This window comes from Lolium perenne, chromosome 6 (assembly GCF_019359855.2).
Source record: "Lolium perenne isolate Kyuss_39 chromosome 6, Kyuss_2.0, whole genome shotgun sequence".
Classification (NCBI taxonomy): domain Eukaryota; kingdom Viridiplantae; phylum Streptophyta; class Magnoliopsida; order Poales; family Poaceae; genus Lolium; species Lolium perenne.
The window spans coordinates 253150184-253171055 of record NC_067249.2 but is presented as its reverse complement, the minus strand read 5'-3'; the positions used below and the strand labels follow the sequence as shown (position 1 = coordinate 253171055).

At 45.7% G+C, this 20872-nt stretch overlaps 2 protein-coding genes and 1 long non-coding RNA gene across 3 annotated transcripts; all 3 read right to left on the bottom strand.

Moving 5' to 3' along the window:
• Positions 1-888: 888 nt before the first annotated feature.
• LOC127305180 (uncharacterized) lies at positions 889-2222 on the bottom strand. Its single transcript, XM_071822515.1, has 4 exons — positions 2203-2222; positions 1638-1812; positions 1325-1523; positions 889-1251 (listed from the first exon to the last, which is right to left on the bottom strand). The coding sequence occupies exons 1-4, from the start codon at positions 2220-2222 to the stop codon at positions 1082-1084; spliced, it is 564 nt and encodes a 187-aa protein (XP_071678616.1). The 3' UTR covers positions 889-1081.
• A 101-nt stretch (positions 2223-2323) lies between these two features.
• On the bottom strand, positions 2324-3512 carry LOC139831875 (uncharacterized). The gene is made up of 3 exons (XR_011746178.1): positions 3249-3512; positions 3015-3155; positions 2324-2919 (listed from the first exon to the last, which is right to left on the bottom strand). It is a non-coding gene; the product is annotated as an uncharacterized lncRNA (long non-coding RNA).
• A 796-nt stretch (positions 3513-4308) lies between these two features.
• Positions 4309-20548, bottom strand: LOC127305179 (DEAD-box ATP-dependent RNA helicase 52A-like). Its single transcript, XM_051335560.2, has 2 exons — positions 19817-20548; positions 4309-4869 (listed from the first exon to the last, which is right to left on the bottom strand). The coding sequence occupies exons 1-2, from the start codon at positions 20318-20320 to the stop codon at positions 4732-4734; spliced, it is 642 nt and encodes a 213-aa protein (XP_051191520.1). The 5' UTR covers positions 20321-20548; the 3' UTR covers positions 4309-4731.
• Positions 20549-20872: the final 324 nt, after the last annotated feature.

Sequence of the window (20872 nt, the reverse complement as noted above, 5' to 3'; positions counted from 1 at the left end):
CTTTAAAATCCAAATTTTGATGCCAATGAAGTAATTGGTAGAAAATAATGCACTCCATCGAAAATAATAGTGTTTAAAGACTGAAAAAATAATAAAATCATATGGTGGGTGTTGACACCGCTCCTAATTTAATTCTAAGAAAAAAATAATAGTGTCACATTTTCACTATCTGCACCATTTAGTACAAAATGTTCAATTTGGATTAGGACAAAACCACAGTTTTTGACTATGTGCATCGTTAACACAATATGTTCAATTTAGAATAGTACAAATCATAATTTTTGGGAATGTTGCTAACCTTAAACTGTTGTGCTTAGCATATGGGTTATGTCCACAGCGTGTCTGTGCCCCGTACACACGATATTGGCATTGACTCATGTGTGCCATCCATCAATTTGCTAGGACAAATATAATGCCGGGTGAGTAAGTACTGATAGTGCATGGAACCCAGTAAAATATTCCTTTCTGTATCTGGCTCGTATAGAAAACGTAAATCACATGTATTAACTAGTTGCTATATTAATCACATACAGTTCAATGCACCTTGCATTGCCAGGTCCCAAACGTGCGGATCGGTCATGAATTTTCCTTTTTTTTAGACATGGGGTCTTTCCTTTTAGGGGCGAGTGCTCCTAGCCGGGTCCATATTTAAAAATATCAGAAAAATCGAAAATAAAATGTCGCATGTGTATCTCCACATCCTAAGTACCAATGAAGTTATTTCAGCAAAATTCAACCTTTTGTGTAGCCTCTGTAAAAATGACAAAATTTGGTGCTAAAATAAGACATTTTTTGGCATTTTCACACAGGGCACAAAAAAATTTGATTTTCAGCGGAACTTTGCATGCATGCATAGAATGTGTACATATACATGACAAAAAAAATCTCTGAACTTTTTAACAATTCAAAATTTATTTTTAGATAAAGAGAGCATATGCACCTAAGATCAGATTTGCATTTCCGCGAACCAGTCATATATATGAGTTGTAAGAGAAAAAAAGAATGTCTGTGAATTTGCTTTTAGCAATGTCAACGATACACCACTAAGATAACAAAGATGTATACTGCTAAACCACCTAAACTACCTAAGATCGTAACCATAACTCTTGCTCATTGATATATGGCCAATTTCATACAGTTTTCCATCCTTAGGGTGCATCAGATCTGCTCCACAAGCATAGCAGTGTTGAATGTCAACACGGAAGTCCATCTCATCCTTGTAATTGCTACAATCTGTGCCATCAAACCCACCTAGAAGATAACAGTGTGATAATTTAGAATTGCAAACAAGTAAATCGAACCGAAGATTGATTTAGAAACTAACCAACTCTTTGTTTCTCTTCCAACGTAACTACACATGTGGGTACAGAAGCCTCCTTATCACTAACCCAACGCAACTCTGCGAAAAAGAAGTCCACCTCTGAATTTTCGGTGTTCATTGCAGTGAAATTTACATGCACGTACAAGCCGTCTGAGTCCATGATTCCGTAGCTAGTAATTGCTTCAACTAGTTCATACTTGACCTAATATTTTCCAAATGAAAATATGTCAAGAATGAATTTATAACAAAAAAAACATATATTCAGATGAAGTATACATATCAAAATAATGAAAATTGATATTGAGATGAGTCTGACCTTTTTCTCTCCTTCGCAGTTATAGTGCAGCAGTGCACTCCTTGCATACTCACTGGTTTGACGTTTATGAACTGTCTTATAATCGATGTCATCACATGATGAGTTTGCTTTCACATCAGCAGCGATTGCGTTTATAAACTTGTCCACGAGATAATCAAAATAAGGATCCGACTTCCTATCAATTGATCAAAGGCCAAATGGTTAGATTTAGCATTTTGCTTCGTACAACTATTTAATATTGGTACGACAAAAATTAACATAAAAAAGATAGCCGCAGAACAAAACGAATGTCCAGAAAATCATTCAGCATGTGTGATTGAGAAAGCATGGTCAAACTCTTTTATGAAGTTGATATAATTTGCTCACCTAGGTTGCAACTTATGAGCATACTCCACACCAGCCAGTCCGGAACATCTTGCTTCATTCTATTCATCAGCTTTGCCAAGTGATCCGCTAAAGGTTGATCAGATTCAGTGAAGAAGGACGTGGCTAACCCATGCTTTTTAGTTCTTCTAATCCTTTGGATATAGCCTTCTATTCTCTTGGGTAAATCATAGTTGATCACGTGACCGATGTTTTGGACATCTAGGCACCATGACGCCGCGTCACTGGCTACCAAAATAGGAGACAGGCCAGACTTGAAGGATTTCAATGCACTGTCCCTCTCCTTCAAAGTAGCATGCATATATATGTAAATATGAATATGTATTCTATCATGTCAAAAATATAAATAAGACACTCAAATGTCTACCGACCTCAAGTAATCTGATTACTGTAATAACAAGAACAAAGAAGTGTCATGTGACCACAATCTATTTGTGGTCAACAGGACATGCTATGGAGCAGGTATATATAGTAATAAAATCATAAAGCACTCATGAAGATAAACTAGTGATGCACTTATTGAGCTAAATCGAGATAAAAGAGCACAGGAGAAGATAAAAAAAAAAATCGAAGCATTTATTCCATGCAAAACCTTCAGTTACAGGCTTCTAGCTATTAACGGCCTGGGAGCTACAGCAGTGAGGCTAAACTATGAGACTAGCATAGTAGATATTTCAGATAAACATGTTTAAACAAAAAAATGTATAGATGTAGCTGTGTCATGACATTGCTATAACATGTTAGGCAATTACGGAAGAGTACAGTTGAATGAGCTTACCTGTTGTGTTCTGTCACCATGAAAACATGTGGCAGGGAACCCTTCATTGCATAGCCAGCAGCTCAAGGAGTCAGCCTCCAAAGATGTCTTCACAAAAATAACTGTTAGAGGTCGCTGCACCTAGAAAATAAGCAAGCTAGTATGAGAAATCTTAAAGAAATAAATAAAATAGTAAACTGATAAAAAAATACATCTAAGATGGTAGCAAATAGTACCTCCTTAGCTAACAGATGTAGCAAATTGGTGTTTTTCTTCCAATCTAACACAAGCACAACTTTCTGTTGAATATGTTCAGCAGGCATCACTCGTCCAATAGTGATAACTATGTGATCTGACAAGAGGTCTGAAGCCACCCTCTGGAATTGTGATCAATCTAAATAAATTTGTATGTAGCTAAGCGGTGTACATCATCAGATACATTGGTTGTAAACCCATACAAATTTCTTTACCTGTAATTCTGGTCTGAGCTTTCCAGTGAAAAGCATAGTTTGTCTCACTGACTTTTGCGGCATACCCAATCCAACTATTTTTTTTATCATAAGCTCAAAACCCATATCCAGCACCCTCTCAATGTCATCCACTATAAAGTATTGGATTGCCTCAAAGGAGAGTTTTGATCTTTCAACCATGTCAACAAGACGTCCTGGTGTGGCAACAAGAATGTCCACACCCTTATGAAGAGCACGTGCCCAAAATCATGAAGCAAGAATTGAAGGTACGCCAGATGCAAAACAGAAAGGGATATATTACTTAGTTGTGAAATAAAAACTCATCAAATGCCATATTACAGACCACTACCTTTCAGTTCTGCATCAAGCACATTTAACAAAGACTAAAACTTTGAAAGTTACAGTAGTTATCTCAATCTTCTCTACTAATACACATAAAGTCATGTCTACGGGTGGTACAACTGGGAGATGGTAAAACAGCTTCTTTTTAGAAAGACAAATGGACAACTAAAGGATCTTTCTTTTACCTTTTCACAGCTTTATTATCCCATGCTATTCGACCTAATGTAAGTGTCACTGATTGTTATCAAGATGGCATGCGGGTGTTGCATACAAGACATCTGACGTGGTGACAGTGATGAACTGCTAGCTTTTTTTTTTTTGAAAAGGGGAAATACCCCGGCCTCTGCACCGAAGTGATACATACGGATAAACTGCTAACTTTGCAACAGTTTCTTCACCGTTATCGGCTCAAAGTTGGGGTGCCTGATTAGAGAGGATTCAGTCTGAACTCTAATCAAAGGTATGTTCAAAATGTCAGCTTGGGGAGGAATCATTATCTTGTGCGAGTGCTGCCCCAAAGAAAAATTTTAAAATCGCCTGGCTTTTAATCAAAGGACACATCAAAGTAAGGGTAGTGCTGCAAAGGCAGAACGTCCTGACAGATGATCACTGCCCATTTGGATGCCAAGAGAGAGAGAGAGAGAGAGAGAGAGAGAGAGAGAGAGAGAGAGAGAGAGAGAGAGAGAGAGAGAGAGAGAGAGAGGAGACTCCTAATCACTTTGCTTTGGACTGTGATCACACTAAATGCGATCTTAAGGGGTTGGTGATTGATCTTTCTGGATTCACCCAGTTAGATGAGATTTTCAACAGCTGCAAGGAGTGACCATGTGAGGCCCCTGTGCACAAACGCCCAGCATGGCACAGGGTGATCACAGCTAATTATGTTGACTACATAGGTGGCTTGGAAGCACAACGTTTTTTATGGGATTTATATGCCCCCAAATATAGTTGCAAAGCAGTGTATTTAATCTGTGAAGCTTTGGACTCATCGCACCAAACTGGAAGGAAAAGAAACAGTTGACAAATGGATTCAGGCTTGGCCTGACAAATGCCTACCCTCATGTAACTGGACTCATCCCCTCCTAGTGTTGCTAAAAGAACCTCATTTTTGCGCTGAGCTACTTAACGGGTTAAATAATCATCATGTGTGTGGAATGAATCTAAATGTTGTGTAGTAAAAGGAGACATTGCAAACCTGGGAAATTAATGAAGAGTCTGCAATCAGCATCACAACAGAAAGGTGGGTGTTGTACGAGCACTTCTTAGCCTCCTCGTAAATCTAAAACACATGTCATTAGTAATGAAGTCTCCACAGAGGTAACAATGATGTACATCGATCAAAATTTATTCACCTCATATGCTTGTATGGAGACAGATTCATAAGTAACACAGTAAACATTCCACCGAAGCATTAGTTAGTAGTAGGAAATGAGATTTGTAAATGAACTGTCTAGTAAATAGTGTTAGTCACTACATCTGGAATTTTCCCCAACAGATATAGACTCTCAAGAGCCCTCACACGTAAAACTTTCTACTTCCAACAGTCATGTTGTGCTTAGCAATGCCGACAATGCTATCACTAGTCAAACACACTTTACCAACGGCCATGTTAGCTTACATGGATTTGTGTCGCACTCGTGCAGATTGCTATTTAGTATATGAAGAGCATGTCGCTGAATCTATTCATAACCGCTGCAAACCTAATATATCTCCATGGCTGCTAATCCACTTCCACCTCCATTGGACAATTGCCGCAACTACGTCTCTAGAGGATCAATTGCTAAGAATCTCTTATGGCCTTCTCCATTAGCAAGCCCTGAGGTTGTTTGCAAGCCCTTCTCTTGCTACGGGATTCAACCGTAACAAGGCAAAGGAAGCGGCAGAGCCACCAGCGGAGCAATCAGGGGCGGACGCACAGGTGATCATTGCTATGGCATCTTAACCACAGTGCCGACATCCGGGAATTCTTCTCAGGCAATTGTTTCAAAAAAATAATCTTGTTCATTATTTTTTTACTTATTCGTGGGTCACTGTCGCTCTGTTTTCAGCGGTCAGGGCTAGTAGTAATAGTCTAATACCAGTCTTGCAAATTGGATTATGAACTTGAAATTAGTCTTGTGGATGCATGCTGCAAACCCACCTTCAGATTCGTTTTACTTTTGAAATTTATTAAGGGGAATACCCAGGTATGTGATGGGGAGCTCGACAAGGGGGCACTCCAGGTGCTGGGCGACTGGTGCGGCGTCTTCATCGTTGCATCGCAGGAGAGATGCAGAGCTCTTGGCGTAATTGACATGGAGACCTGAAGGCTGAAGCTCTACCGAACAAGTGCAGGATCTCGTTGATGGCGACCACGTCACTCGTGGTTGGGTGGCAGTAAAGTACCACATCATCTGCGTAAAGGGAAACTGCATGTATTGGCCACCTGGGGTGCAGTTGCTCGAGGATGCCTAGGTCAATCGCGCGCTTGATTAACTTGCCGAGGATGTTGACAGCAAGTACAAACAGCTGTGGTGGTAAGGGGTCATCCTGTCGGAGTCCACGCTTGTGCCATAAGGGCGGCCCTAGTTCGCCGTTGATGAGGACCTTCGTGCTTGCTGAGGACAGTAAGATGGTAAGCCAATCAAGGAACCGGTCGCTGAATCCATACTGGCGCATATCTTCGATAAAGAATGGCCATGACAGTGAGTCATAGGCGCGGGCCAAATCAAGCTTCAGTAGCACTCTGGGCACCCTGAGCTGATGCAGGAGGCAGGCAGACTGCTTGAAAAGGATGAAGTTGTCGTGGAGGCTCCTTCCGGTGATGAAGGCATTTTGGCTCGGGCTGACCAACTCATTGAGCTTAGGGGCGATGCAGAGCGAGAGCACCTTGGCGAACAGCTTTGCGACCAAGTGAATCAGGAAGATGGGCCATGAATCAGCAAATAGTATAGTCGTTATACTCATCTGCACTTTCCTCCTGCATGCACATTTAATCTTACTACTATTGCACTTTGTGTGCGCTCGCTTTTAGTTTCTACTATTAATCTGCTGCTCCATATAATTTTAGATCTACGGATATTTCCCCCCTAGTTTTTGATGTGGCAATTTACTTGGTGGTTGGCTAGGCCAGAATTTGTTGGCAATAAAATGGTTCTAAGTAAAAAAATTACTCTTTGTCCCATGTAATATTTCTTTCATCACAAGTATTTACAGTGACCAGTGAAAAATGTATTCCTACACCTTTCTCAGTATTGTTTCTAATTTGTATTGCCACTAGAGGAAAAAGAATAGAAGAGTGCTAATATAGAATCTGAACTTAGGAAACTCAAAAGTAGTCTGATGACACAGTATGATCTGTTGGACATCAAAGCTGAAACATCTGAACTCTCAGATTGGAGCAACGTAGAATGAAAGATATTAATTTAGAAATAAAAAAATTCTGGCTAAAAGAAGAGACCAAAGCTAGACAAAGGTCTAGAGATGGGACATTTTAGGAGATAAAAATATAGCGTATTTCCATGCAGTGGTCAATCAAAGGAGGAAAACCTTCATTCAGGGCATCTCCAACCGGGCGACCCATCCCGCGCCCGCGCGTCCGGATGGGTCGAAACGGACAAAAACCCGGCCCAACGCGGGGACGCACCGCAAAAGCGGACGGCCGCGGCGTCCGGAACGACGCAAACCCGGCCCAAATCTGGGCCGGGTTTGCGTGGCCGCGGATGGCACGCGGCGTCCTCGCGTGTCCGCCCTGTCCGCCTGGCTGGCCCACCTGTCGGTGCCCCGGTCCTATTAAATGTGGATCGGGGAAGGGGACCTGTCCCTATCCGGTCCCCACTTTCCACTCCGGCCGCACGCGCGAGCTCAAGCTTCCGCGCCGCCATGGCCCCAGCGCGAGTTCGAGCCGTCCGCCAACGACCACGAGGCCGGCAGCAGCCGGCAAGTCGCGCCGCCGGCGTTCGCAATGGGGCCGCCGGCGCCTCCCAGACGCGACCGGATCTACATCACCGTAGCGGTGGCGCAGATGTTCTGGGACGCCGGCGTCCCAATGCCGTGGGGGGACGTGCACCTCCCCCACGGCTGGCACCTGAGCCCAGATCGGGTTCCGGTGCCGCCCATCCCGGGCTCCGGCCGCGCCCGCTACGCCGAGATCCGGAGGCGCCGCGCTCAGCTGCCGGCGGACCTCGGCAGGACCCCGCGTGCGGCGACGCAAGTCCCAGCGGGACTTGTGGTTCGAGGTGGAGCACGATGCGCGCCGGCGCACATGCTTCACATCCGCGACGGCGCGGCCTCGCGCGCAGCCAGCCACACCGCTAGGCGGGCTGGCCGCCGCCCGGCGGCCTCTACATCAACGAGCCCGCGCCCCAGCCCCGCCGCAGCCCCAGGAGGAGGAGAACGACCCGGAGCTGCAGGCGGCGCTCGCGGCGTCCCGCGAGCAGCAGGACCTCGACGAGCTGGCCAAATGGCCGCACCTCGCCGAGGCGCCGCGCACCTCCGCGCTGGAGGAGGCGGCCAGGAAGGCCCAGGAGGACGCCCGAGGCGGAGGCGTGGGCCTTCTGGAGCTGGCGCGCCGTCGGGAGGAGGCTACGCGTCGGGCGGCGCTCCGGGAGGAGGAGCGCCGGGCCGCGCGCTGGCGGAGGAGGAGCGCCGGGCCACGCGCCCGGCGGAGGAGCAGCTCCGGCAGCGGTCCGCGCGCGAGGCACGGCTGCGCAGGCCGGCGAGCCCGCCGAACCCGCAGTCCGCCTCGGGAAAGGGCGCGATGGGAGCCCCGGCCGGAGTCCCCGGTGCCCTCCGGCGTGTCGAGCCGGAACAGCGCGTCGCCGCCGGGGGGCGTCGTCGTCATCGACGCCGACGATGACGAGTACTACTGGGGGTAGTACTGCCGGCGGCCACCGTGCTCGCAAACCCTGTGTAGGGTTTCTTTTTTTTTTAGTTTAAAGCCCATATAGGGCTTTCTTTTGTGTAAAAATTGCCCAAAATAGGGCTAAGTTTAATTAACCACTAGTTTAATGTTTTTTTGGCTGTTTTCCTTTTTTATTTTTATTTTTGTTATTTTAATTACATATGCGGTGCGTCCGCGTGTTGGGCGCAGCGTGCGACCCAAACGGACACGCGGATGCGGGGCGCTGTCCGGGTGTCCGTTCGGCCACCCAAACGGCCCAAAACGGACGGCCCAGCGCGTCCGTTTGGGTCGCCCGGTTGGAGATGCCCTCACTCCCTAGATGGCCCTGATGGCCGCCCAGATGTTGGTGACATGATTGATGTTGCCTCCAATTATTACAAAGACCATTTTAAAAAAGGAAGATAGGCAAGGGTTCAGGCATAGACAAAGGTTTTTTTCCTAGAATCTGAAAAAACTGTAGAAAATAGCGCGAGGTAGGCCAAGATTCGACATAAGGAACTACTAACTGAGACGTGCCTTGACAATGGCAATATACTCAGGATCGTCACTACTGATGATCATGTCATCAACATACAGAAGAAGAGTGCGACCACGGGGAGAGTAGTGAACAAATAGCGTCGGATCATGTGTACTAGGAGAGAGAAACCAGCAGCAGCAAAGCGCTTAAACCATGCACAAGGGGCTTGCTTAAAGCCATAGAGAGAGTGACAAAGACGGCAGACTAGGCCATCTGTGACGGAATACCTAGGTGGTTGTTGCATTTAAACCTCCTCACGCAACTCACCATTAAAAAAAGCATTCTTAACATCAGGCTAAGATAAAGACCAATGGACAAATTTGTTGGAGGAGTATTTAAGGATCCCTTCTCCTACCTTGGACAGTTGCTCAAACACTCAAGACTTGTTCCACCATTGCTGAGCCACCAAGAACACCAAAACCATCAGATCTCCTCCCTCAACCACCCAAACCTCTTGAGCTTTGGAGAATCGAAGGAGAAGACCCCGATCTACATCTTCACCAAAGCGATTTGCATTCCCCCCTCATTCGCTTGAGGGCCCCCCTTGCTAGTGTTCCTCTTTGGAAACCCTAGTTGTTTGTGGTTCATTTGCTCTTGTTGTTCTTATGTTATTACAGATATTGGGAGCCTCCAATTCGGTTGTGGATGTGTGCCCCAAGAACCTTGTAAAGGCCCGATTCCGCCTCGAGTAAATCCCTTAGTGGAAGTGGGCTAGGCCTTTGTGGCGTTGCTCATAGGAGACCTGAGTGAGGCCTTTGTGGCGTTGGTCTGGCCTTCGTGGCGACCACACTCCTCCAAACGTAGACGTACTTCCCCTCGAAAGGAAGGAACTACGGGAATCATCTCTGTGTCTCCGCGTGCTCCACTCTCGGTTACCTCTATCCTTATTAGCTCTATTATATCTTGTCTAGCTATATCTTGCTTAGTAGTTGATCTTGTCATATAGGCAAATTCACATAGTTGCATATCTAGAGAATTTACCTTTGTGTCAAGCCTGAATTGCAAAAGAACTAAAAATTGGTTAGCACCTATTCACACACCCCCCCTCTAGGTGCGGCATACGATCCTTTCAATTGGTATCAGAGCATCGGCTCTTATTTCGGGCTTAACCGCCTAAGACTATGCCGGACGATGAGGTGTCAGAAGGGGTCGCGAAGCCGGTCTCTATGGAAGATCTCAAGTTGATGGAAACATCTTTGAGGTCCTCCATGGAAGCTCAAATGGAAAGTATAAAGATAATGCTTTCCGGGCTTATGACACCGTTCCCCCCGTCATCCCCGTCGTAGAGGAAAAGGACAAGGGTGCGTTAGAAGAAGGTGATGCTTCGGGCTTACCCTCCTCACTTAGACAAAATCAAAACTCCCATTGCTTCTCCTAGAGGGAGTGTCGGTGAGAGCTACAATGCCGTTCCTCCACCTTTCTGCTCTCCCGATATCCCGGTTCCCCATCCTCATATAAACAATAGGGGTGATCCACCCAAGTTTAATGTTCAAGATTTTAGTACATGGTAATTTGAGTTTCGCTCTCATGTTTGCAGTGCCTCCAATGAACTTTGGAGAATCATTATGGAAGGTTTCAAGCCTTACAACCCCGACAAGTTGACTAGAAGATAAGAGGTTGATAACCAACTCAACTCCATTGCCTTGAACATGATTCAAACAAGTGCGGGGACAAAGGATTTGGCTTATGTTCGGAAATTCGCCACCGCCAAGGAAGCTTGGGAGGGTTTGTCCATAATCTTCATGGGAAGTGAAAGCATGAAGAGAAACAAGTATAGTGCTCTTCGGAACCAAGCCGAAGGGTTCATGAGGTTGCGAGATGAAGATCATAAAGAGATGTATAGAAGACTTATCACCATTGCCGATGCCTTTCGGAATGTGGGTGCCCAAAATAATGATGACTTTTGGATCGAAGACAAGTATATTGATTGCATGATGCCTTATGAACCCATTGATGTCAAGAGTCTCCTCGGAAGATAAAGATATCCTACACTTACCTCCCAACAAGTGGTGCATGAGATGCAAGCTCTCAAGATGGCCGAACAAAACTCTCAAGATTCTCGCAATCATGCTATAACGGTCAATGCCGTGGAAGAAGTGAACACTCAAGAACCATATAGGACCACTTGGAGCATGCCCTATCCGGAAGATTTGGAATACCACTACCATGACCACATGGCATTCCACGCAAAAACCTTTTGGGTTGATCCATCCAAAGCAAAGGAAGAAAACATCAAGAGAAACAACACAAGTGGGTTCAAGAGCTCAGGCCCAAGATCAAGATCTTGCTTCAATTGTGGTGACAAGTACCATTTCATCGCCGAATGCCCCTATGAGAATAGAGAAACTCGTGGTGGAAGGCTCATTCCCAAGGACAAGAGCAAAGATTCAAAGGCCCCCAACAAGAAATTCTACAACAAGAATAAGAAGAACAAGAGGCCATCAAGGATTGTGCTAATGACCAAAGAAGAGTATTCCTCCAATGACAATGACAGTGATAGTGATGAAGAAGAGACTTCAAAGGAAGTGGCCGCCATTGCCACCACCAATATTCCCTCTTCATCCCTCTTTGAATCCCCCAATGAGAACCCTCACATTAAGAATGCACATTGCTTCATGGCAAGGTCCTCTTTGGACACATCTATTGTGCTATCAACTCAAGAAGAATACACATCCGGGGATGATGCTGATGAAGAAGAAGATAAAACTTCCAATGGGTTGGTTGCTCTTGCTTCCCTCTCCACCAACTCTTCATCACCAATTGAATCCCCCAATGAGGATATTCACATGAAGGAAGAAAACTGCTTCATGGCTAAATCTTCCGAGGTATAATCCCCTAACCCTTCTTGCCTAACATGTCAAATGATCTAGGGGTTGATCATGCTAGCTTAAAAATGAAACAAGAGTTCATTCTTAACTTGAAAGGTGACACTAAAAGGCATGTTGGAGCTTTCATGGTTCGTCTAGCTCAACTAGATGATATCCTTGATAAAAAAATATCAAATAGAGAGAGGGGATTCTCTTGAAATAGCCGCTCTAAAAAATGCTCTTGAGGAAGGACAAGAAACTATAGCTTCTCTTGAAGAGAAACTAGAAACTCTTGAAAAGCCTCAAGATGAAATTGCTAAGCTTACCAAAGAAAGAGATCTTGCTAGGGCTAAGGAAAAAGTGCTTAAAAAGGAAAAGGCCAGATCTGGTGTTGATCATGACAAACTTGTGAAGGATCTAGATGAACTAGACAAGGGTCACAAAGCCTTGAAGAGTGAACACTCTCTCCTCTCCAAGTCTAATGAGTAACTTCAAATTAGGCTTGCTAAATATGATGTGCCTAGCTCTTCTACCTCTACTTGTGATCATGCAAATATTGTTGAGGAAAATGCTAGGTTGAAGGATGAACTTGTTAAAGCCTCCTCTCCCCAAAGTAAGTTATCTTTGGATGATCTTTTGAGTAAGCAAAGGTCAAACAATGGGAAGGAGAGCATTGGCTTTAATGCCAAGGCAAAGAAGGCAAACAAGAAGAAGGCCAACCCCACACAAGAAAAGAAGAAAGTTGTCATTAATGGTGATGCCCCAAAGGCCAAAACTATTAATGATGATGATGCGGGAATTGCTAACCCGCACAAGAAAAGAAGATGACGTTCCTCAGCCCCCTGTCGCCTATGGATCTGCAACCTTCTCCCATGAAGAAGACAAGGCTATTTGTGATGGTCGCACCTGAAGCACAAGCGGTGGTGGAGTGAACCTTCTCTTTCTGTTTTTGACAAATCTTACTTTCAGTTTGCTTCCCCCTGCGCGGAACTTCTAATTTTATCGTTTGCTGGTTCCAGCTTTAGAAGACTTTTACACTTGTTTTTATTTTGTTTTGAATATCATTGGTCGCGCGATGGGGAGCTGCGGGTTCATGGCCAGGAGGTGCTCCGTTTTTTTCTCTGACGTGCGCCCCGGCGCTGCAGGAGGTTGGACACGGGCGACGGTGCGTTCGACTCAAAATATCCCATGGACGGGTGTGTAATTTGCGTCGTTGTGCTGGGACATGTGGTGTCTGGTTGCTTCGCGTGAGTTCCAGCGTCTTGTACGAGTCTCCTTTGATAATTGAAATGGCCGTAACTTTCTCCAAAAAAAAAGCCGTCTTCTCCCCCGAGCACTGACACAGCCGCTTCTTCAGATCCTCACTCGATCTACATCCAGCCACCTCTCGCCGGTGGAGATCCGGCCACCTCTCCGCCTCACCGTCATCTCCTCACCGGCAGGATCTAGGAGCAGCAACTCGAGGTCGCTGCCTTGCCCACGGGAAGCAAGAAGCACCGAAGCAGGCCAGCAGCCTAGCACCCAGAAGCAGCTCGATTCCTCCTCTCCACTTTTCCAGCGGCAGTAGCAGACTAGCAGGGAGCAGTCTCCTTCCTCCTTGGTCCTCTCATGATGTAGCTCATGCTTGTAGTGTGATTACAGGCATATAGCTCAATAGCTCATTCTCCATTCTCTTTGTTTTCGTAAATCTTCTATTCTGGAGCTCCCTGATGTTACATATATTTATTTCCCGTTTTCAGAAAAATAGTAAAACATATCCTCGTATCTGCGCATTTTCAACATGTCGTATTTCCGTATTTGTATCGTCGAGATGTGGATCCGTATCCGTGCAATTTAGCCAGGCGCGGCCGAAACAGGAGAGAGCGGCCATATCAGACGGCGGCCAGCCAAGAAGGGGGCAGGGCCGGCGAGATGCGGCGGCAGCAGCCGGACGAGGTGCGGCAACGGCAGGATCGGGGTAGCAGGGCCAGCCAGGAACGGCGACGGGCGGCCGCCGGAGGACGGACTGTGCGGCCGGAGGACGGACTGTGCGGCCGAAGGACCAGCAAACCACGCAGCGGATAGGGACAGGGGCGGCGGCTGGACGTTGCACGGGCGGGACAGGCGGAGAAGAAGCGGCATCCGCGGAGTTGCAGGGGCAGCAGCGGGCGGAGAACAAGCGGCGGCCAGCCAAGGTGGCAGCCGGAGAAGAAGGGTGTCGGGCCGGAGTCCAGCAGCCGGAGAAGACGACGACGACTTGCCAGACAAAGGATTTTAGAGGGACGAGTTGCGCGTTCTAAAATGTAGCCCTAACCTAGGCTATGATACCATGTTAGAGGAATAGCAACTTGTATTCCACGGGAGCCAAAGGCCACAATATATAGTACATGTACATGTGTGCAATATGCAGGAAACCCCCTAACAACTAGGAAATAAGCTCGCTAACAATTTTCACTAAAATCCTAACCAATATGTTAGCTCTGCTTGATGCACTTTCTTACTTCTAGCAATCAAACTGCTTTTATTAAGGAAAGGTACATCTTAGAAAGTGTGGTTACTGTCCACAAAGTGTTGCACTCGGTCCATTCTAGTCAAGAACCTGGCATTGTGCTTAGGCTAGACTATGAAAAAGCCTTTGACAAGGTAAACCTAGATTTCCTGTAAGAACTTTTTGCACAAAGAGGCTTTTGCCCCGTTTGGATAAGAACGATTAAGAAAATAATAAGGGGTGGTTCCGTTTGTGTTAAGCTTAACAATGTTGAAGGTGGCTTTTTCCTCACCGGGAAGGGCCTTAGGAAGGGAGATCCCGTCTCCCCACTCCTCTTTAATTTAGTTGTAGTTGTTTTAACTAAAATGCTTTATAAAGCTGCCAGCAATTGACTCATTGGTGGTCTCATTGGTGGGTTTGCTCTGACCTGGTTCCTGATGGAGTCATCTGCCTTCAATACGCAGATGACACCATCCTCTTTGTTGATGATGATTTGGAAAAAAGCAAACAACATGAAATGGGCAATGTGTTTATTTTGAAAAAGTATCAGGCATGAAGATTAACTTTTCTAGGAGTGAACTGATCCCTTTATCAGATAGATTAGAGGCATTTACCTCTATATTCCCATATTTGAATGTGTGGTAGGTAGTTTCCCTATAAAATATCTGGGTATCCCTCTTCACTATGATAAATTAAAAAGAGAGGATATCCAACCACTAGCTGAAAAAATACTTAAGAGAATAGCTAGTTGGAGAGGCAAATTCCTCTCATATGCAGCAAGATTAGTTTTAATCAAAGCTTGCCTAGCTAGTACGGAGTATTCCAGATTACCTTTTGTCTTTTTTAAAGTTCCCCAAATGGGGCTTAGATTTAATCAACTCGCAGATGGCTAACTGCCTCTGGCATGACTTTGAAGGCAATAGAGAACTTCATATACCAAATTGGCACTTAGTTTGTATGAAAAAAGATTTTGGTGGACTCGGCATACCAAATATTAGAGATGTCAATCTCTGCCTTTTAGGATCATGGGTTAAAAAATACAATGCTGACTCAGGAAAAATTTGAAAAGAAATAGTAGATAAAAAATATATCAAACATTCCCCAAATATTTTTGCTACCAAACCCACAAACACATCCAAATTTTGGAAAGGTGTTATGTGGGCTTGAGAAGCTATTAAGTTTGGTTATCGTTGGTCGGTTGGAGATGGTAGAAAAATCAGACTTTGGGAAGACACATGGTTTGGCTCTTCCTCTTTGTCTGTTCAGTTCTAGCCACTCTGCTCTATTCGCCATCAGTAATGTGCTACCTTAGCCGAGGTGATAGATACTGACACTATTAGGCTCACATTTAGGAGAATTTTTTGTCCTGCCATACTGGAATCTTGATATAAGCTAGAACAGATCCTCCTTAGTATTAATTTCACTGCAGTAGGGGACTCCTTAGTTTGGCAACATGACAACAGAGGGGTTTACTCTACACTCTCTACAATATAATTAACTTCAGAGGTGTAACACCAGTTTTCATTCCAGCAGTCTGGAAACTTCAAATCCCTCCAAAGGTTCAAACTTTCCTTTGGTTAATGTCTCATAATAAATTGATGACATGAGATAATCTAAGAAAAGAAGGAATTTAAACAAACCTGAGGATTGTGTTTGTACTGAAGATGAATTGAAATGCATCTCTTTCATGATTGTATTGTTGCTAACCAAATTTGGGATGTTGTCTCTAATTTTTTTAGCACATCTTTAGGTTATGATTCTGAATCAGTTAGAAGGTTCTGGCTCTCTCTCAAAGCAGGAACTCTGCTCTTAATTCTATTTGTGCATGCATTTTATGGTGCATAGGGAAATTTAGGAATTCTATTATCTTTAACAATCATCCTTGATCTGATGTTAAACAGATCTGGTGGATGATCCTGAAAACTCTCAAGCAATGGACTATTCTGTTTCAGGGGCCTATGCTAGAAAAAGTAAGGAATTCTGTCAGATAGTTGCATCTCTGCTGGGTTCTCCACATCGGATAAAATGGAAGTGAAAGATCCTACAGCTGTGGTGGATCCTCCCTCTCCAACATTAGACATGCACTCTCTGCCTGATGCTCTGCTCAAATGCAACATTCGACCAGGCAAGCCCTGCCAACAGGTCTCCTGCTCCCCAGCATAAGAAGATGACATTCCTCAGCCTCCTGTCGCCTATGGATCTGCCTGGATCACCTGAACCTTCTCCCATGAAGAAGACAAGGCTGTCTGTGATGGTGGCACCTGAAGCACAAGCGGTGGTGGAGTGAACCTTCTCTTTCTGTTTTTGAGAAATCAAACTTTCAGTTTGTTTCCCCCTGCGCGGGACTTCTAATTCTGTCGTTTGCTGGTTCCAGCTTTAGAAGGCTGCAAAGCGGGCGGTGAGTAAAGCAAGGGGTCGGGCGTATGAGGACCTCTACCAACGTTTAAACACGAAGGAAGGCGAAAGGGACATCTATAAGATGGCCAAGTTTAGGGAGAGGAAGACGAGGGATGTCAACGAAGTCAAATGCATCAAGGACGGAGAGGATCAGCTTCTTGTGAAGGATGAGGCGATCAAGCGTAGATGGCGGGAGTACTTTGACAACCTTTACAATGGAGAGGTTGAGAGCTCTACCATTGAGCTAGACGACTCCTTTGATGATACCAGCATGTGCTTTGTGCGACATATCCAGGAGTCTGAGGTTAAGGAGGCGTTAAGGAGGATGAAAGGAGGCAAGGCGATGGGTCCTGATGGTATCCCCATCGAGGCGTGGAGAGGCCTTGGAGACATAGCGATAGTATGGCTAACTAAGCTTTTCAACCTCATTTTTCGGTCAAACAAGATACCCAAAGAATGGAGGCGGAGTATTTTAGTACCAATCTTCAAGAACAAGGGGGACGTTCAAAGTTGTACTAATTACCGTGGAATCAAGCTGATGAGCCATACTATGAAGCTATGGAAGAGAGTCATTGAGCACCGCTTAAGAAGGTTGACAAGCGTGACCAAAAACCAATTTGGTTTCATGCCTGGGAGGTCTACCATGGAAGCCATCTTGGTACGACAACTGATGGAGAGATACAGGGAGCAAAAGAAGGACCTTCATATGGTGTTCATTGATTTGGAGAAGACCTATGATAAGATACCTCGGAATGTCATGTGGTGGGCCTTGGAGAAACACAGTCCCAATAAAGTACATTACCCTCATCAAGGATATGTATGATAATGTTGTGACAAGTGTTCGAACAAGTGATGGCGACACTTATGACTTTCCAATTAGAATAGGGCTACACCAAGGGTCAGCTTTGAGCCCTTATCTTTTTGATTTGGTGATGGATGGGGTCACAAGGGATATACAAGGAGATATCCCATGGTGTATGCTCTTTGCGGATGATGTGGTGCTAATCGATGATAGCCGAACGGGGGTTAATAGAAAGTTAGAGTTGTGGAGGCGAACTCTAGAATCGAAAGGTTTTAGGTTTAGTAGAACTAAAACTGAATACATGAGGTACAGTTTCAGTTCTACTAGGCACGAGGAGGGAGAGGTTAGCCTTGATGGGCAGGTGGTACCGGAGGGAGACACTTTTCGATATTTGGGGTCCATGTTGCAGAAGGATGGCGATATCGATGAAGATGTGGGCCACCGAATCAAGGCTGGTTGGATGAAGTGGCACCAAGCTTCTGGCGTACTCTGTGACAAGAGTGCCACAAAAGCTAAAAGGCGGGTTTTATAGGACAGCTATCCGTCCTGCGATGTTGTATGGCGCGGAGTGTTGGCCAACGAAGAGACGACAGATCCAACAGTTAAATGTAGCAGATGCGCATGTTGAGATGGATATGTGGCCACACAAGAAAGGATCGGGTACGGAATGACGATATACGGGAGAGAGTTGGGGTAGCACCGTCGTCTCAGATGGTCTGGACATATCCAACGGAGGCCTCCGGAAGCGCCAGTGCATAGCGGACGGATAAAGCGTGCTGAGAATGTTAAGAGGGGTCGTGGTAGACCAAACTTGACATGGGAGGAGTCCGTTAAGAGAGACCTGAAGGTTTGGAATATCGACAAAGATTTAGCCATGGACAGGGGTGCGTGGAAGTTAGCTATCCACGTTCCGGAACCATGACTTGGCTTCGAGATCTTATGGGTTTCAACTCTAGCCTACCCCAACTTGTTTGGGACTGAAAGGCTTGGTTGTTGTTGTTGTTGTTGTTGATTGTTGTACTCTGGTTTCATTTTATGAATGGAACCGGAGGGTTTCAGACCCGTGTTCATCTAAAAAAATACAAGAGGCCTTTTAGCTTGATACAATCAGTTGCCATGCACATGGGAGCACCCAAGGAAGGAGTGGCACAAGGCCAGGGCAATGAGATTCAGTGCTTAAATATAGTTTACTCCTAGTTTATCGTTTGTTTGAGTGCTTAAATATAGTTCGAAGACATGTGTATTTATCACCGTACTTGCTACAGATGTTACTTTCAATATATTCATATTCGAGGAATCTGCAAATGCCTCATCTTTGAGGAATGTTTTGTTTGGAAATGCTTTGAGAACTATCGTGTACCTGAATTGGAGAGTCTGTCATCTCGTAGAAATTAGGTACGATAGCTGCACAGACAGCGGCGCATAAGCTCGAGTAGACTGGGCGTTGACTGGGAGGAGGATGTGATATCAACGGGGACTGCTTGAGATTTCACCATACAGATGGAGGGCAAAACATTGCAATGGGAAGCCGAATATTTATGCATGGAAGTAGGGGCAGAGGGGAACGGAGATGCGGCCGCCCTGATGGCATGCCTCACTAACTAATTATGGGGATGGCTCGTTTCCAATGCAGGGAGTTGGGAGAGGAAAGGGAAGCCTGATGGCATGCCTCATTGATTAATTCTAGGAACGGCTCCTTTCTAATAAGCTGCATGCATGTGTAGACGTGGACTCAAGTTGTGTGATATTGTGGGGCCGATGAGGTGGCATGCTTGCATGTTGAGAGAATTCAACTTAGTGGGTTGCTCCTATTTAGGTATTATAGATTCGAGTTTGTTGCACTGCATTTGCTAGATCTTGATGTAACTTCAAGTTCAAATTCATCCAGCATAATAAAACTGGTGTTTTCTTACATTAGCTACACAGTTGCCATATACTCATGTACGTTTTGATGGCCGAGCTCAACAAAGCGCCAAGTTAAACAGAGGATGATGATGTATGCAAGATTGTTAGAAATTCCTCCCGATCGTATCCCTGGACCGCACTTTCGAATATAACATTGTGTGAACATCACAGTTTTGTTAGACAGTGAGAGACTAGACTCTCATGTTTTGTGAGCTAGTTGAATGAAAATTTGGAGAAGGGCATCAGTTGCCTAGGAAAAACAACTCTATTCTTACTCTGGTTTGGTGCATTTCCTGGTTGGTTTTCAAATATTTCATCAAACGCTAGGAAACAGGCAAGAAATGAGAGTGCGTGCTAAACAAACGAAAGTGCATTAGACAATTACTGATGCTACCAAGTTGAATCTTTAGTGTGAAAAGAGAAAAACTTAAAACTTGCAATATTCTTACCGCGGTTGCGCGTTCAATGGTGGACGCGAGTATGACAGTGCGTGGCATGGGGATGCCGATACGCTGTCCTGGCCCGGTCTGAAGGAGCCGGCTGACCACAGGGAGGCAGATCGAAGCCGACTTGCCTGTAGACATGGCGGACGACACCACCAAGAGATCCCTCCCAGCCATCACCACCGGGATGGAGAAACTTTGGAGCAGCGTAGGGAACTCGTACCCCACATTCTCGAGCACCGCGGGCGCCAGCCCAACATCCTCAAAGTCCTCGATGGGCGCGGGGGCTCCGAGGCCGATCATCTCCGCGACGATAAAGTCGTCATCGTCATCGTTCCCGGCCGGCTGAGGGCGGCGGATGGATAGGTCTGAAAACAGCTCGCCCACGGCCACGGTGGCCGCACCCCTCTCCGGCGATGTGGGCGGGGAACGCCCGGAGCGAGGCGGGGCATTAGGATTCTGCTGTCTGGAGAAGGGGTCGCCGCCGGCACGTGGATTGGGGGAGGACATATCACCGCGACGCACGCGCGCGTAGCCACGCCAAGAAGGAAGTGCTGGCGCGGGCGCGGGCGCGCGTTCAAGCGAGGCAGGAGACGGGATGGCGGGGAGGTCGATGCGAGCGGGGGGAGGAGGAGCACAGAGAGAGAGGCGACGGGGGGGCGAAATGGTGGAGAACTAGGGTTAGCCACTGGTGGTGGGCCTTGGTCCACAAGGAAGGCTGGGCTGAACCTGAACGTGGAGAAGAGGAAGGCACTGGCTGAGCTGCTTAGTTTTCTCTCCTCGCTCTTAAAAAATATACTGTCCTTCCTTTTATCTCACAAACACTTTTTACGATTTTGAAATGGACCGGAAAGTATTTCTCTCATCTCATTTAATTGAAATAATAAATATTCAGGTGTAGCTTAATAAAACCACGGTTATATTTTAGAAAAATAAAATAAAATAGCATTTTGGTAAAAGTAATTTTTAGGCATGCCGCCGTCGTGGAAAAAAAAAAGTCAATGTAATATGGAATATTTTTAGGGACATTACAACACTCTGTGGATTGGGCTCAATGTTGAT